Source organism: Trifolium pratense, linkage group LG1 (assembly GCF_020283565.1).
Source record: "Trifolium pratense cultivar HEN17-A07 linkage group LG1, ARS_RC_1.1, whole genome shotgun sequence".
In the NCBI taxonomy this organism is placed as follows: Eukaryota; Viridiplantae; Streptophyta; class Magnoliopsida; order Fabales; family Fabaceae; genus Trifolium; species Trifolium pratense.
Window position 1 is genome coordinate 9,766,342 of NC_060059.1, and position 16,891 is coordinate 9,783,232.

General features: G+C 30.6%; 2 protein-coding genes and 1 long non-coding RNA gene across 3 annotated transcripts; all 3 read left to right on the top strand.

The window, feature by feature from the left end:
- Positions 1–1,466: 1,466 nt before the first annotated feature.
- On the top strand, positions 1,467–4,858 carry LOC123920345 (GDSL esterase/lipase At5g03610-like). The gene is made up of 5 exons (XM_045972622.1): positions 1,467–1,554; positions 1,662–1,856; positions 2,002–2,267; positions 3,533–3,842; positions 4,408–4,858. The coding sequence occupies exons 1-5, from the start codon at positions 1,485–1,487 to the stop codon at positions 4,632–4,634; spliced, it is 1,068 nt and encodes a 355-aa protein (XP_045828578.1). The 5' UTR covers positions 1,467–1,484; the 3' UTR covers positions 4,635–4,858.
- Positions 4,859–6,130: 1,272 nt separating this feature from the next.
- On the top strand, positions 6,131–8,661 carry LOC123920355 (copper transport protein ATX1-like). The gene is made up of 3 exons (XM_045972632.1): positions 6,131–6,309; positions 6,875–6,950; positions 8,301–8,661. Exons 1-3 carry the CDS (start codon positions 6,298–6,300, stop codon positions 8,450–8,452), a joined length of 240 nt encoding a protein of 79 aa, XP_045828588.1. The 5' UTR covers positions 6,131–6,297; the 3' UTR covers positions 8,453–8,661.
- Positions 8,662–12,679: 4,018 nt separating this feature from the next.
- LOC123920364 lies at positions 12,680–15,180 on the top strand. Its single transcript, XR_006813615.1, has 3 exons — positions 12,680–12,941; positions 13,045–13,120; positions 14,884–15,180. It is a non-coding gene; the product is annotated as an uncharacterized LOC123920364 (long non-coding RNA).
- The last annotated feature ends 1,711 nt before the right edge of the window (positions 15,181–16,891 follow it).

Consider the following 16,891-nt stretch of genomic DNA (forward strand, 5'->3'; position numbering starts at 1 on the left):
ACTTTTCTTCCTCTTCCATAACAAAATCTGACTGTGCAAACAAAAATCCAAAATGAATTGTCAACGCTACAAATGAAATGTCAATATGTTTTGATTTAGTGATACAATATCAATATCAGTTCTTGATTTTTCTGGTTTGCACATTAATTAAAGAACAAACCATCTTGATCAAACTTTGACAATCCCTTTTCACCTTTTCATCACTAACTTGTCGTCGTGTTTCTTCTGCGTTGCCTATCTCTGCGTCAGTTTCCGTCGTGTTTTGGTTGCGTTGTAGACTGCCTCGTTAGTTGTCGTCGTGTCGCCAACCACCGCCTGCCTCTTCGTCGTCGGTCACCTAGAATAAGAACCTTTCAAGGTGGTGGTGGTGGTTGGCGTTAAGATTTTAACGATTTGGTGAAAAGGATTTTTTTTCTGATACAAGTCAAAAGGTTTTTTTTTTTTGGTACAAGGTCAAAAGGAATTTATACACTTATTTTAAATTTTATTATCTTTTTTAGTTTTGGACCATCTGATTAATCAAACGGTCAAGATTTGTAGCTATCAAGTAATAATAGTGGGTTATGTGAACATTTATTCTTCCTTAAATCACCTGGTGTATTGTTTAACAGCACCCTATTAAAAAAAATAGATAATTAGAATTTGGGTCATGTTAACTTGTGCCCTAAGGGCACATGTTAAGCTACCTAAAAATAGAAATATAGCATTTAATGATACAAAAAATTTAATGTTTAGATAATTGAATACACCACAAGTTCAATAAATTTTTTCCACATTTATCTTCTTAACATGTGCCCTTAAGGGCACAAGTTAACATTCTCCTTAGAATTTATATTGTTAGTTCGATTCAGATTTTATTTGAATTGTTATTGTTATTTAGTTTGATGTTTTAATCTTTTAGGTTTTTGTACCAATATTATCCATTATTAATCCCATATGTAAAATGTAATGTCTTTCAGAAACTTTGCAAAGTGTGTAAATAAATAATGGGTCATGTTAAACAGTGCACCCGGTATACTTGTTAAGCATACACAAAATAGAAATAAAACATAAAGTTAATATTGATAAAAACAACTTTTTACACTTTCAATGCATTGAATGCACGAGTTTCAAGACAAAATTTCCTTATTTATGTTCTTAATCAGTGCACCAGGTGCACTATTTACTACGTATTTTCCATAAATAATTTTTTTTTTTAGTTTATTTCTCTTTTCCTATTATCTATTTTATTGCTTAATTTTCTAACAAAATTTTGATGTAATTAATTTAGAAATAGTTATGACTTTTAATGAATTGAGCTTTCAGCTGCTTTCTAACAAAATTTTGATGTAATTAATTTAGAAATAGTTTTCACACCAATTCAAATATATATTCAATATATAGTTCACCTAATCAGATTGGTAATCTAACATTTGCCAACCTTATAGTATATTTATACACTTTGGCCATCCCCCCAATTCAGTTCAATCTGCCACCAATCATCAATGATGAAACAAACTTTAATAATAATCACTCTTTCCCCTTTTCTTATTCTTCTCTTCATTATAATAACAGGTAAACATTCTTAGCTAGCATCACAACAAACTAAATGAATTTGGTTTTCCATTTTCCTTTTATTAGTAGTTGGTAATTGCAGAAACTGATTAATACAAACGTTACAGGAGTGGAAGGGGCAAAAAGGTCATTTGGGTCATACAACAACAAAAACTCTGTAAAATTGTTTGTTTTTGGAGATTCCTACGTTGACACAGGAAATTTCTTGAACTCGGGATCATATAATCCTCCTTATGGAATCAGTTTTCCCGGTAAACCAACCGGAAGATTTTGTGACGGTCGTGTCCTCACTGATTACGTTGGTATAGTATTTGTTTACTCTTTAATTTTTACACATTGTCTGTATAAAATGTTTTATATTATCAATAAATCATAGCTAATCATACATATGTGTGACTTAAAAAATATTTGACATAAAATATTTGGTAATCTAACGTATATATGCAGCTTCTTTTTTGAAAATAAAGTCACCTACCCCATATGCGTTGAGAAATTCGTCAGAACTACAATATGGTATGAACTTTGCACATGGAGGGACAGGTATTTTTAATACATTGGTTGATGGACCAAACATGAGTGTACAAATTGACTCATTTGAGAAGTTAATTGAGCAAAGAGTGTATACCAAACACGACTTTGAATCCTCAATTGGTCTTGTGAATGCTGGTGGGAATGACTATGCTACATTTGTACTCAAGAACGGGAGCTTGCAAGTGAGTGGTTAAACTAATTAATTATGCTTACACATATTAGTTCTGTTTGTGAAATACAAATGATTTTTAGATAAAATAACTAAGGACAGAGGAATTTAACTCGTTTGTAGGGATGTCCCTGCTCCTCCCTGGTGGAGCAGGTAGATTACGTCGGTTTTGAGTCGGATGCATGTTCAACCTTAATTAGCAATGAGACTATGGATCTATTTTGATTTGACTTATTTATTAGCTTATGAAAATAACTTATACAAATTAATAAATTTTTATGTTAATTCATAAGTTTTCACTAACAAAAATAGCACTTTTGCCCCACCAACCTTTAAAATTTGTGATTTTGGTCTCTAACTTTAGCCTTTTTGCAAAAGGATGACCTCCTACTAATTTTGACCAAGTCAATGCATATGTGACAAGTGATTCACGTGACACATCAACATCTCTTGTCATTTAGACAATGACGCACATGTCACATCATCATGGCTTGCCACAAATGCTGCGTGACATGTGTCATTGTCCACGTGGCAAAACAGGCTAAGAGCATCATTATCCATACAACCCATTCGTATTCTTTAATTAAATGGATCCCACATATTTTTTTTAATATTATCTTACTCTTCCCAATTATATAAACAACTCAACTATATTTTTCAAATATCCATATAACTCTTCAAAAACTCTAAAATGGGTCCCATTAAATCCCACATAAATAACGCACATATGGTTAAAAGTATACAGTTTTAATATTATATTTGTTTTTAATGGAGCAAAGCACGATAAAGCACGTTCATGAACAGAGACACGCTCTCAAGTTTGACAACGATTTTCATGTTTCAATTATCCACTTACTCTGACAGAGGAGTTCCTACAGCAGGTTAAAGCACGGTAGTAAACTACCGATGTGTGTGCTCTAAGGTGATGTTGCATGTGAGTTGTTTGTCACATGTGCATTGACTTGGCCAGGAGGTCAAAGTCACAAGTTTGTAAAAATTTCAAAGTCAAAAGTACTATTATAAAAGTTAAGGGGATATGATCGCAAATTTGTGAAAGTTTGGGGGCTAAAAGTGCAATTTTTCTAACAATTTCAACAAAAATGTTAAAATTGCTAGATTGAACTTTATGATTAGGGTTCGAACTTCAGTTCTCTATTTTGTATGCTTGAGTTTCAAATGGTTTGTCATTTCTTCTATCTATTATTTTTTTAGCTAAACCTAATATATCAGTAGGAACAATTTTCATGTTAAAATATTTTGTGTTTCTTTTTGTGACAGAATATATCAGTCTTGACAGAATCCCTTATAGAGCAAATGTCATTGAATCTTAAACGCATTCACAATTTGGGAATAAACAAAATAGCAATTGGTTTATTAGAGCCTATTGGCTGTGTCCCTATGTTAACCGTAAAATCTTCTTATGAGAAGTGTGATGAGGCTTTCAACTTGGTTTCACAAAATCATAGTCAAATGTTACTCCAAATTGTGCAACAATTGAACAAGCAAATGGGAAAATCAGTTTTCATGACACTGGATCTCTACAACTCTTTCCTCTCCATCATTGCAACTATGCAGAAAAGTCGAGTTGGTAAGCATTACTCTTTCCAAAATAAATTATAAGTAAAAATTGATCAAATTATATGCATAAATATGAAAGTTAGTTGATCATGTTTAATTCATAAAATTTTAATAAAAAATTAAGTTTATTACCTAAATTTTCTTCTATAACTAATAAATTTGATTAATGAAAGTTAAATGAGAGACGTATAGTTCAGTGGTAACTACTGGTAAGATATTAACTTTATAAATAATATGTTAATGGGGTGTCAACTCGAAAGTAAGAGTTTTTGTTTTTTTTGGTCAAGTTAAAGTAAGAGTTTTAACTTTTAATTCTCACAAAGAGTTATAAGATGTTTTTTTTTTAAAAACATATAAAATGTCACTTTAATTAATTATATTTTTTTCCGTAAAAAAAAATTAATTATCTTTTTTTTTCATTTTCCAAAAATAAAAAACATGTCTTTTTCTATAAACAAGACATATATAGAAAATGACAATAAAAGAAGTTAAAACTTAATAATTATAAAATATTTTATTGCAATGCTAAAACAAATGTCTTGATCACTGACTTCATATTTTTGTCCATTGTTTAGAAAACTCAACAGTGATGAATCCGTTGCAACCTTGTTGTAAGGGAGAAGATTTGAAATATTTTTGTGGAAGTGTGGATGATAAAGGAGCAAGAAAATATAGTTTATGTGAGAAACCAGAGTTTTCACTCTTTTGGGACACAGTTCACCCCTCACAAAATGGTTGGTATGCAGTTTACATGATGTTGCAATCTTCTCTCGGTCAACTAATTGGAGAGAAAAACTTTTGATCAATTATAGATATGTATCATTAATTTCATCATCCTCAGCTTAATTAAAATTACATTATACTTGCCCGTCTTCCGAGAAGTCACTTGATTGAGTAGTTGTTCTACGACCTAAAGAAACTCGATTCGAGACCCGACATCGGAAAAAAATTACATTATACTGTATGATTTTGCCTAATGATTTTTTTTTACAATAATGAACACAAACAAAATTGTCTTTTGGACTATGTGCAAATGTATTTTTCACCTTTGAATTAAGAAATCATGCCAGGTATCCAATCAACCATCTCAAAACCTCATGTTTGAACCAATGATATTAATAATCAATAATAAGCTGCAGAGACTATTTCGTCGAGTCTTGCGAGATTTAAATGAATGGTAAACTCTCCCTAAGAGTTTTAACACCACTGCATGTCCAAGTTAAACATTGAACACATGACCTTGGTTAAATTAAAAGAAACTCACGTCATCTGACTCATCTCATCTAAGTGATGTTGGATAATACCATTTTGATTTTTACTTATAAGAAAAATGATATTCTCTCCGTTCCACTATGATTAATAATAATCAATTTTTAATCCATCTTTTTAATAAGGAAATTTTTTTTTCCTACTCATACATTTAACCATTTATCCCTACAAACAACTCAATATTCTCATTATACCATTTTTTATTATTTTAGTTCACTTCTACATTTGAGCAAAGTTACAAACCGGAAAACTCAAAAAATGAGTTTCGAAGTTTACCCACGGTTAAGCTGTGGCTAAACTGGAAAATTTCGGATTGGTTAGTCAAGTATTCCTGTAAGAAAATTGCAAACTAGAAAAATTATAAAAGAGTTTTTCGGTAAAATCTTAGCCACGGCTTAGATTAAAGTGTTAAAATTTCTCATATTTATTGAGAAGCAAATAGATGCGCGGGAATGCTCGCTAATATGAGGTGTGTACATAATCATAGAACTTTGATCAACCACCAACAGCCTACTAACTTGATGCAAGTACTAGATGATGATAATATGGATGTTTATTAATAGCGTTGTAGTTTTTTTTTTTGTATTTTAGCCCCTTTTAATAACATTTTTTTATGAGTTTAATTTATATGCACTGATAGTGTAAAATAGTTTTACAAGATTGCCTAATAAACAACCACCATTTTGTCATGTCATATAAAAAAAAGTGAGGAAAGATAACCCAACCTGATTGGTATTAATTGACGGCGTAAAATTATTTTACACCATAAATTAAATCTTTTTTTATATCCTACTATTATAATCTAGAAACAAAGATAACAAGACTTGGTGTACTTGGTCGATTAAGTAGGAAAGATTCACCACTAAATAGACGGTTTTTCAAAAAACAAAACAATAAAAACAAAAATTATCCTAAAAAAACAATTAAAGACGTAATCGCATAGGAGCCCGTAATTTTCACGTTTGCGTGTGTTTGTTTGTTGTTTTTTCTGTTTTCAACAAACAACCCAACCCAACACAAACCCAACCCAACAAAAACAAACGTTGTTGTTATTGTTATATATATTGTCTCTCCCTATAAAAACCTCAAACGCAATCCACATCGTATCTTCATCTATTACTTTCTTTCTTCTTATTTGACTTTTTATCTCTCAAAATCAAATTTCAATTTCAATTTCTCCCAATTAAGTCATAACCATGTCTTCTCAGGTTAACCTCTCAATTCATCTCTTCTTTTTCTTTCCCTAATTCTTGTTTTTGTCTTTTTTTTATCTGAAATTATTGTTGTTGTTTAATTAGATATAATAATTCTGACGAAATTATGCTTTTTTTCTTTTGGGTTTCCTTTGGATTCTGTCACGGTGTTCTTATTTTCTATCAATTGTTGCAACCTATTTCTGTTGAAAGATTTTGTTTTTTTCAATTTATGATTGTTGCGTAGCTTTCTGTTTGTATTCACTGTCATTGAATATGAATCCACGTTTTGTTTTTACTTTCTTTTGTTTATGTTAACATCTATATATTATTAAGATCATCAAAGAATTAAGATGATTGATTATAACTAAGTAATTGGGCTCATGATTGAGCTCTCCTAGGACGAATTGTTCCTGAGAACCCGAGTTTGATTCCTGGTGGGAACAACTTTTGGCCAGATTTGACTTATTGAACTCTGGATTACCAGACCCTCTTCCCATGGGAAGGAGAGGGTTAATACTTAATACCAACAAAAAAAGATGATTGCTTATTTTTTTTTTTTTTTGCAATGTGATTGCAGACTGTTGTTCTCAAAGTTGGTATGTCATGTGAAGGATGTGTTGGAGCTGTGAAGAGAGTTCTGGGGAAATTGGATGGTAAATTTAATCCCTTGCTTTTATAGTTGTCATTATATTGTGTTTGCCATCATTTTAAATTATCATGATAGTACAATTTTTTCTATGCAACACAAGATGTTTTGTCAGATTGACATATCTCTCAATAGTTTCATCGGTTTTGAATGCGTGTCGGTTGTTTCTTTAATTCTGAAGCCTCGTCCCCCTTACTTTTACAATATGGTTTGCGAGGGTGAGTTCTATGGCTTGAGTTGGTAGAAGTATAGAACATTTTGATGTTATATAGGTCAAAGTTTGGATAATGTTCTTCTCTCTTAAGACAGGTTCTGTTGCCTGCCTGTGGATTGTCTTTTGGTTTCATATTCAAACGATACCAAAAAAAACCATCAATAGTAGTATCGTCTGTGCTGTTGGTTCTGCAAATAGCCGTTAGCAGACTTCTTTACTTTAGGTTATCAATTCTCAATTTAGTTTATGTTTTCAATTTGGAAGTTGCAAGTTTGATGTATGTGCCCATTTTTCTTGACTGCGTATCCATGTGCTTCTTTCCTGTATTGAGTATTATGATATAGAATCTTAGATATGTTAGACTTTGAAGAGAGTGATTTTCGTGAAGTTCATTTTATAGTATTTGCATTTGCGTCTTATGCTTCTTATCTTCAATTCAAGTGCCAAATATCTCATAATCCTTTCGGTTATTTTTGAAAGATGTTTGAATATGTCAAAAAGCAAAGAGAATGAGGGAAGGACAATTGAACATGTTTAATCACACCTTCACTAACATGTCATCATTCCTTTTCTAGTTTAGTTCTGATATACCCCTTTCAAGTTTCCAATCATGCATATGTTAATCTGCTACAATTGGATGTAACAAATGTTTTTCCCTCGAGTCCTTTGTTAGAGTGGCAGATTAAAGCATCTACCGTATTTTTTCGGCCAACCTCGTCTTTCCCCTAAATATGTTGGTTCTGTTCTCTGCTTGGTTCTATTTATTTCTTCAATTATGGTCATGTTTGGATAAACAACTTAATGAAGCATTTGTAGCATACATGTTTATCATATAAGTGCTCATGTATAAGTTATTGCTATGACAAAAGATAAAATTAAGTCAAATTGTTTTCATATAAGGCTCTCTCAAATAGTCTCTTAAGTGTTTATGTTAGTAGATATGTTCAATTAAGTAAATTCAAACAAGTCCAGTATACTCTAAAGTAAAACTGCTGCAATTGTTTTCATAAAAGGAACAAATGTAAGTTTCAAGGCCAAATTGTTTTGGTTCTAGATATATCGAGTAAAGTCGATGCAACAATAATATACCAACCAAGGATTCCCTTGCAACATTGAAGAATAATATCGTTCTTTTATTTACAGGTGTGGAATCATATGACATTGATTTGAAGGAACAAAAAGTGGTAGTGAAAGGAAGTGTTGAGCCCGACACAGTTCTGAAGACAGTTTCCAAAACTGGGAAGCCAACCGCCTTTTGGGAAGCTGAAGCAGCATCTGAGACTAAAACCGAGTAACTGTTGCTAAATCATTTGGTTCAATTTCTGTGTGAGATAAATAGTTCTGTAGATCAAATACTACTATTTGATGAATTTGTAATAGCAATGGAATATGTCTTCTGATATATTCTTGGTGTGCTACAATAAGACCTGCATAAATGTTGCTACTTTTCAAAGCTATGCTACTGTATTAATGTGCTTTTATTGAAAATTCGACTTTTCCGTTATTCGGTTGTCCTTGTTACCTCTAATGTTCTAATTCATAACCAACGGATGGTTACTATTATCTATGAACCATAAACACTTGTGAGATTAGCTGTGTCCGTGTGTCAAACACGTGTCAGTGTCCTACCTCAGTACGACGCTCATAAAACATGTGTAAGACAATTTGGATGACTCTTCCTCAAAATAAATTAAAATATTAACACAACTCTGCTTAAGGACAATAGACTTGAAATCTCACAAAATTAATTGGACAAAAAACTACATCAAATTAAATTTGTAGCATTCAACAAAAATACAGACTTAAGCAAAATGTAGAAAATAATGACATCATTCGACACATCTCAAAAAGATAACCGGAGATAATAATGTCTACTAGTATCTAAGAAGCTCCCATGGAAATTCATTCTTACTAGAACTTGTTAATAAGTAGTGGTTAGTAGTATCACACATTTCTTTATTATCTCATCCCTCATAACTATTAAAATATAAGGAAGGGAATACGACATCTTTGGTTGTGTTGTGTTTGATTTTAAAGTTATTTTTGAGATTGGACAAATCAATGTTTTAAGAACCGGACCGGACCGGCTGGTTCGACCGGTTCAACCGTGAACCGGACACAGCACCGGTCCGGAAGAAAGACCAAAACCGGTAGTCAGTAAAACCAGTAAAAAACCGTTATGAACCGGAGTGAACCGGTGAGAACCGTCGAAACCGGTGAACCGGTCATGGTTCTGGAAAACCGGCCGGTTCTCACTCAGATTAAAAAAATGTTTTTTTTTTTTTTTTTTTGCTTTTTCTGTTTTCATTTCACTGGAAAGACAAAACATGGAAGTGAAACATTTTCTATGTTTTTTTTTTAATTCCAGTTTCAAACAAATGCTTACTTTTTTTCATTTTTTCCATTGTTATTAAGTATTAACTTTTCCTGTGCAAAAAAAAATGTACCATTATCTTTTCCATTTTCTTCCAAGTTTTTCATGAACAAAGAGAGAAGTTTATTTATGGAACACAAAGAAGAAGAAGAAGAAGAAGAAGAAGAAGAAGAAGAAGAAGAAGAAGAAGAAGAAGAAGAAGAAGAAGAAGAAGAAGAAGAAGAAATTAGAGGTACACAAGAAACAATAAAACAATAACAATGGCATAACATGAATAAATTAAAAACTAGTAATCAGTTTCCCCTTGGAACAAAAAAAAAAAACGCAGAAGTGAAGAGAGAATAGGGGGAGGCGGCTGTGCATCTATTTTAGTTTTTTAGGGTTTGTGTTTACTAGTGTGTTATTATAATATATATAGAAGTAAATTTGGGCCATAAAAAGTTAGAAGTTTGATTTTTAAAAAAGCCCAATGTGAATTATTTTTTTTAAGGAAAAAATCTTTAGATTTCCATATATAAAACAAGTACAAGATTTTTTATTTTTTATTTTTTATGGTAAAATAAGTTCAGACTTCAAAATTATATGGACGGTTTAATGTAAACAGTTTAATAACGGTTGAACCGATCCGACCGGTTGAACCTTAAACCGGAGGTCACAACGGTTCGACCTCCGATCCGGTTCTTAAAACATTGGGACAAATTGGAGGTTAAAGGACCAAATACAAATTAAAATTTTTGTCCACTACTAAATCACAGCCTCATAGGACAACTTTTTGTCCTCTAAATAAGTTGTCTAAAATATCAAAATAATTTTTTTTTTCCACCAAACATCTTACAAGATAAAATTCGTTCCATATCTCAAGTACTTAGAGGTCAGAGCTGTCAAATCGACTAGGCGGACCCAACTTGGTTTGCCACTAATGGACCGGACTAAATAAATGTGTCAGTCTGGCTTGGCCTATTAGTTAGTGGGTTATACATTGCCGGCCCAACCCATATGGTCTTGTGGGCTAATGAGCTACCCATTCCATTTTATTTTAATTCTTTTATTTACTCTCTATGTCACTTTGATGTATTAGTACTAGGAGTGTACGTGGGCCGGTTTAGGTTGGGTTTGGCCAAAATCAAAACCCGAACCACATCAGATATTTCGGATTGGGTCAAGTAAAATAACCACTCGTTACAACATTGGGTCGGGTTGGGTAAATCCACTAATATATGTAATTATAAATTACAATATGATAATAGCAATAGGGGAGAGATCTGTTGACTCCAGGAGTAAGTCTTCATTGAATTACTCCGCTTAATAATTCGATATCGGCATTATATTTCTTCAATCCAACCGTTGAATTCAAAGATCTCATTGAGTAGATCAACTCCATAAATTTTTATAAAAAATCAAAAAATGTAGTTATGTCCGACTATTGAAATTCAACAGTTTTTTTAAAAGTTTGTCGTACGTTCAATTGAAGTTATCAGAAAAAGTATCAAATGATTTTGAATTTTTAAATCCAATACTAGAAATTTGCTATATTAAATTAATATATACTCTCTCTGGACAATATGGATTTTTTCGAGATGGTTAACCACTTTTTTTACCATGAGAGGGAGGTCATTCAAAACCCGCAGGCTCCAATCTAGAACCGGTGGAAGTTCCCCATGCCGATTCCCGGACTTCGAAGTGTCATTCATTAATTCTCGAGCAAGTTCGGTATATATAGAGAAAATTTAGTTTTTAAATTCGTTAAAAATCTAATGTATCTAGACCATATTATGAATTAGATACATTATATTTTTAATGAATCTAAAAAATAAATTTTCTCTTATATATAAGATCGAATGGAGTAAAAGTTAATATGTTATATATAATAGTAAATACTACATAAACTAATTTTTTAATTTGTTATAATATATTATTTATTTTATTATTATAGTATATGTCTATTTATTAATATGCATTAGTGTATATTATTAAGAGGAAATTAAATAGGATAGACACCGATATTGTTAAATAATTTTATAATGTCATTTAATAGTAATTATATATTTCGTCAAATCACTACACTCCATATCCCATTTTAATTATATGAAATGGAAGAGTGCATAATTTATATTGAATTTCATTGTTAGTAGAGTTTACATTGGACTATCATGGTTTGGGGGTCTGTTCTGACATCAAATAGTTTCAGCTTCCTCCGATCGTAGTTGTGGGGAATCGAACTGTGGTCTTCTTTATCAAGTTCAACGTCAATCATCACTAGGCCAACACCCAAGTGAGTTTCATTAATTCTAAATTTAATTAATAGTATTTATTCTCTCCTCCATTATTATTATTTTATTTTTTTTTGTAAAGTAGCCTAATGACAAGACTCACATTTTAAATGTAAAAAAATGTGAAATTCGGGGTTCGAACCTCAGCCACTCCAATAATGTCTATAGTAACTTCCATTTGTAAAACATGACCAAATATATATTGGGTCATGCTAATCAGTGTCCCGCCCCGGACACTGGTTAAGGAAACCAAGAAAAAAAAGTTTTTAATAGAAAATAACATTTTTAAATTTTTTGAGGAGTTGACTACACAAATTTCAATGTCAATTTACTATTTTTGCTTCCTTAACCTCTGCCTCGGGGACACTGTTTGACCTTACTTTTTTTCCTCTTATTTAAAGTTTATGCAAATAACTTATGCAATTTTTATATATTATTATAAGTTTGTGAAGGTAGTTTGTGATAAAATAGCTTATAAAATTACAATTTTCACTAGTGTGAACATATAAAATAACATAAAACTTAATTTATATTGCATAAGCTATTTGCATAAGCTAAAAAATAAAGCTAGGCCAAACGGACCATTCTAAACTTAATCGCAAAGTATTTCCCTTTATAACATCTTCTCAAGTTTATTATTTGTAAAACATGACCAAATATATTTTTTAAATATGATTTATTCTAAACTTAATCGCTAAGTATTTCCCTTTATAACATCTTGTCAATTTTTTAATTTTTTTTCTGGTCAAAAGTCAAAAGTCAAATTTTTTTGGTCAAGAGTCAATTTTTTAATTTATTACATACTTTATCTGACCTCTTTTATTTCTTATATAATTCTCCCACAACTGATCATTCTCTATTACTTCTTAATCTTATCACATAGTGTTTATTAATTTTCATCTCATTGCTATATCAAATTTTATTCTTTATATTTTCTTGTGTGTTCTCTTCTTCCACCCTCGCCCCCCTATCTCACTCACTCTAGCTCTAAATAAAATAAAGTGACTTCTTCTTCTTCTTCTTCTTCTTCTTCTTCTTCTTCTTCTTCTTCGGTTTTGTGATATACATCAACAAGGATGTTGATCCATTGTTGAATGATGTAAAATTGGAGGGCAAGAATGATCCTACAAAATCTATTAGGTATGAATTTTTAAGTGTTCTTGGCTTTGTTTTGTTTTCATTGAATTTTATTATGTTAATTTTTTTTTTTTTTTTTGCTAAAGTAATTTGTTTTGTCTTGTAGTTTCGTTGTTAATATGATAAAGCACATAAAATGGGAGGTGATGATGCAGAAGCATGAGCCAAACTATGTTATATAGGTGACTCCAAGTAAAACACACTCTAATACATACATGCAACCCACTCTTTTATTGAACAATTCTCATGTGTCTCGCTAAATTTCAATGATACCCAAATAATTTAGTGGCACACATACGAATGCTAGCCAATAAAACGAGTGTTGAAATGTGTGTCTTAGAAAGTGTGTTCTCACAATATTTATATTATATATAACTTGATTTGTTTTATTACTATTGAGATTTTAAAATCTCAAGGAATAAAGTTTAAACAAGTAATAAAGGGAAAACAATTTTTCTGCCGATCCCTTCTAGCTTAACCAATGTTTTGGGTTCGATCTTTGATTTCGACATGCAGTAGTGTTAAAAGACTTAGGAGAGTTTGTCACTCATTTGAATCCCACAAGACTCGAGTGATTAATCTCTGCAGTTGCGTGGAGAGGATATTCGATTTATGTAATAAAAAAAAATTCCTCTATATATTTTTTTATAAAAAGGGTCAAATGTTAACATTGATTGAATTGGATTTCCTCTCATCATCGTTTTTGTTTGTTTTTTCACTTAAGAATAAATAACATTTTTTTTGGTAAATTAAGAGCATAAAGAAACTAATAATTATTTTAACTATGTTAGCATATCTAGTAAGTCTTAATGTCAAGTGTTCATATATATATATATATATATATATATATATATATGGTTAGATAATAAGACTTTTGTAATTTTTATTTAGGGTTTTGATAATTTAAAATTTTTCAATGAAGTTATCTTAGTTTTTGAGTTTGATTCCACTTTGATCACAACTCTTCGAATCCAACAAGCAATTGGTTCTGAATTGTCATCCGCATTGTGGATCAACATTGGATGATGCACCATGCAACAATGACAACAGAAAATCAAAAGAAGCTAAAACATATTTGTACTATGAGGAGTGCAAATATGCTTTAGCTTCTTTTGATTTTCTGCTGCCATTATTGCATGATGTTGCATCATCCAAGGTTGATCCACTATGCGGACGACAATTCAGAACCAGTTGCTTGTTGGATTTGAAGGGTTGTGATCAAAGAGAAATCAAATTTACACACTAAAATAATTTCATTGAATAGATTGAATTATCAATACCCTAAATAGAAATTACAAAAGCCTTATTATCTAACAACATACATATGAACAGTTGACATAAGATTAAGACTTACTAGAGATGCTGACATAGTTGAAATACTTACGTTTTTTTAATGTCATTATGCTCTTAATTTACTAGAAAATAATGTTATTTATTTTTAAGAAAAAACTAAAAGGAAAATGACGATGCATAAATCAAATTCAATCGATAATTTGGCCTTTTTATGAAATTATATATATATATATATATATATATATATATATATATATATATAGGAATTTATTTATTTTTTGTGCATAAAACGGGTATCTTCTGCGCGCAATTGCAGCGACTAATTCCTCAAGTTTTATAAGACTCAAATGAGCGACAAATTCTCCTAAAACTTTTGATATTGCTGCATAGTAGAGATCGAACCTTAGACCTTGGTTAACCTAAAAAAGACTCGCAAAAGAATTGTTTTTTCTCTATATTACTTTGTTGTTTAAACTTTATTCCTTCACAATGGAGATTTTAAAATCTCAATTGTGTTAATATATGGATTTGATTTTGCTTTAATGTATAGATTTTATTGTTAATCATAATATCAAGAGATGTGTTTGCTTTGCTTTATGATATTTTTTTCTATTGATAAAGAAATTCATTTGGTTTGTTTTGATTTTCTCAGCTACGTGGTGCTTCTGGGAATATTGTTCGCAACTTTGTTAGTCAACCTCTGATTGTTGTTTGTTTCAAGCCATGTAAATAATGTAAAATAGCCAAGCCACTATAAGCTAGTGTGTCATTTTATTACCAAATAATAATTGCTCATTCCCCATTTTACTTTTAAAGAAAAATATTTGTTTTGTACAAATTATAAATTTAATTGTTTTACCCATATATCCAATTATATTTCACCAAATTGATAATTGTGAAAATAAATAGTCGTCTTTTGTAATTATTTTTATACCTTTCACTTGGTGGAATAATATTACATCCTTTATTTGTCAAGATTTCTTCCATCAAATTTATAGACATATATAATATTAAAGCATTGTATAATATTTGTTATCAATTTATAGTATATATATAAGGTTTGTCCCATATGGCTCTCCTAAAAAGAGTCGAAAGATGGACATTCCATTTTTACTAAAAATGATGAATTTTATATTAATTAGAAAAGGGAAAGGAGTGTAATATTTTATTAAAATATGCTAAATATAAAAAATATCCTACTATTTATCCTGCGGCCAATTTTAAATTATTGGAGTCTTATATCCTAAAAAAAATCAAAGGGTTAACACAAAAATAATCACATGTATAGATTAGATACATTTTATCTATTATTATTATAATAATATTGTCGCACATAATTTTAGTAAAAAAATTTGCCACCTTTTTTTGACAGAAAAAAAATTTGCCACCTAATGTATCATTTTTCTCCAAATAATTTAGTGGCAAGAATTTCACCATCTACATTTTAATTTTACTAAACTCTTATAAGCAGTTGTCTTTCATAATTTTGATCTTTTAGTTAAAATCATCATAATAAAATAATCAATGTATTGGAAATTGGGCTCAAGTGGTTAATGAGTTCTCTCTAGGACGAATCGTCTAAGAGAACCTGAGCTCGATTTTTAATAGTAACAATTCTTGGTCCAGCTTATCGGGACTCATTTCCCTATCTTAAGAGATGAAATTTCCATCGGTCCAGCTCGATTTGGTTCAATTTTTAGTATTTTTTTAATAACGAAACCAGTTTGGTTCCGTTAATCGGTTTAAAATATTTATCTTTTAAAACATTGCATCCATCATGTGTATCTTCTTGCTATAATTTTTCCAGTGTATTCATTGCTATAATTTTTCCAAACAATATATTTCGTACAAACTATTTTACGCTCGCTAATTTTCAAACAAATTCAATTTAAATAAATCAATATAATATACTCAAAATTAATGATAGTTCACCATCAAATACATCCACTGGAAACGATGGCGGTGACAAAACTTATGATTTTTTAAGGGAGTGAGGCGTGAGAGTGAAAAAGAGGTATATAGTTGTATTGATACTGAAATGAAGTTCAAAGAGTGAAGGAAGTTATTCAAGTTAATATGTTTTATTTTATTTGAACGACGATTCACTTTTAATGTTAAGCTAAACCAAGAGTATATAAAAGTAAGGCTGTACATATCGATTAGTACAAAAAAAAATGAAAAAAAAAAACAGTCAAAACATATTGATATTACTCTAGTTATTTTTATAGCAGACTCTATACTTATTAGGATTCATTGAATAAATCATAAATCATGTATCTGGTACATAAAGTAAACCAAATACATTATTTATTTAATAAATTTAAAAAAGTGAATTGTCTCTCATAAAAAAAATTAAATTGATTTAGATCTTCAAATTGATCGATTTTTACTAATCCATTTAGATCCCTCAGTGCATGTTGTTTCTAGTACATTAGACAAATTAGTCCCTTAGGTTTTTTTTCTTTTTTTCTTGATTTATAATATAATTGAGGATCGAACTCGGAAATTATAATATAATATTGGAGGCTTAACTAGTCCCTTAGATTTGACAACCCCTAGCCCTGAATTTTCATTTAAAAACAAAAAATGCAAGGTAAACTCTAATGATGGATATGAAGCATGATGTTTTATTAAAAAAATTATGGACAGAAATGTTGTAA

What these genes read in the sequence shown, in the direction of transcription:
- LOC123920355 (XM_045972632.1), top strand. An exon ending in AGTTCTGGGGAAATTGGATG is followed by an intron (nt 6,951 to 8,300) that starts GTAAATTTAATC and finishes TTTTATTTACAG; the next exon opens with GTGTGGAATCATATGACATT.
- LOC123920345 (XM_045972622.1), top strand. Translation starts at nt 1,485, where the DNA reads ATGATGAAACAAACTTTAATAATAATCACTCTTTCCCCTTTTCTTATT. An exon ending in TCTCTTCATTATAATAACAG is followed by an intron (nt 1,555 to 1,661) that starts GTAAACATTCTT and finishes CAAACGTTACAG; the next exon opens with GAGTGGAAGGGGCAAAAAGG. An exon ending in TATGCAGAAAAGTCGAGTTG is followed by an intron (nt 3,843 to 4,407) that starts GTAAGCATTACT and finishes TCCATTGTTTAG; the next exon opens with AAAACTCAACAGTGATGAAT.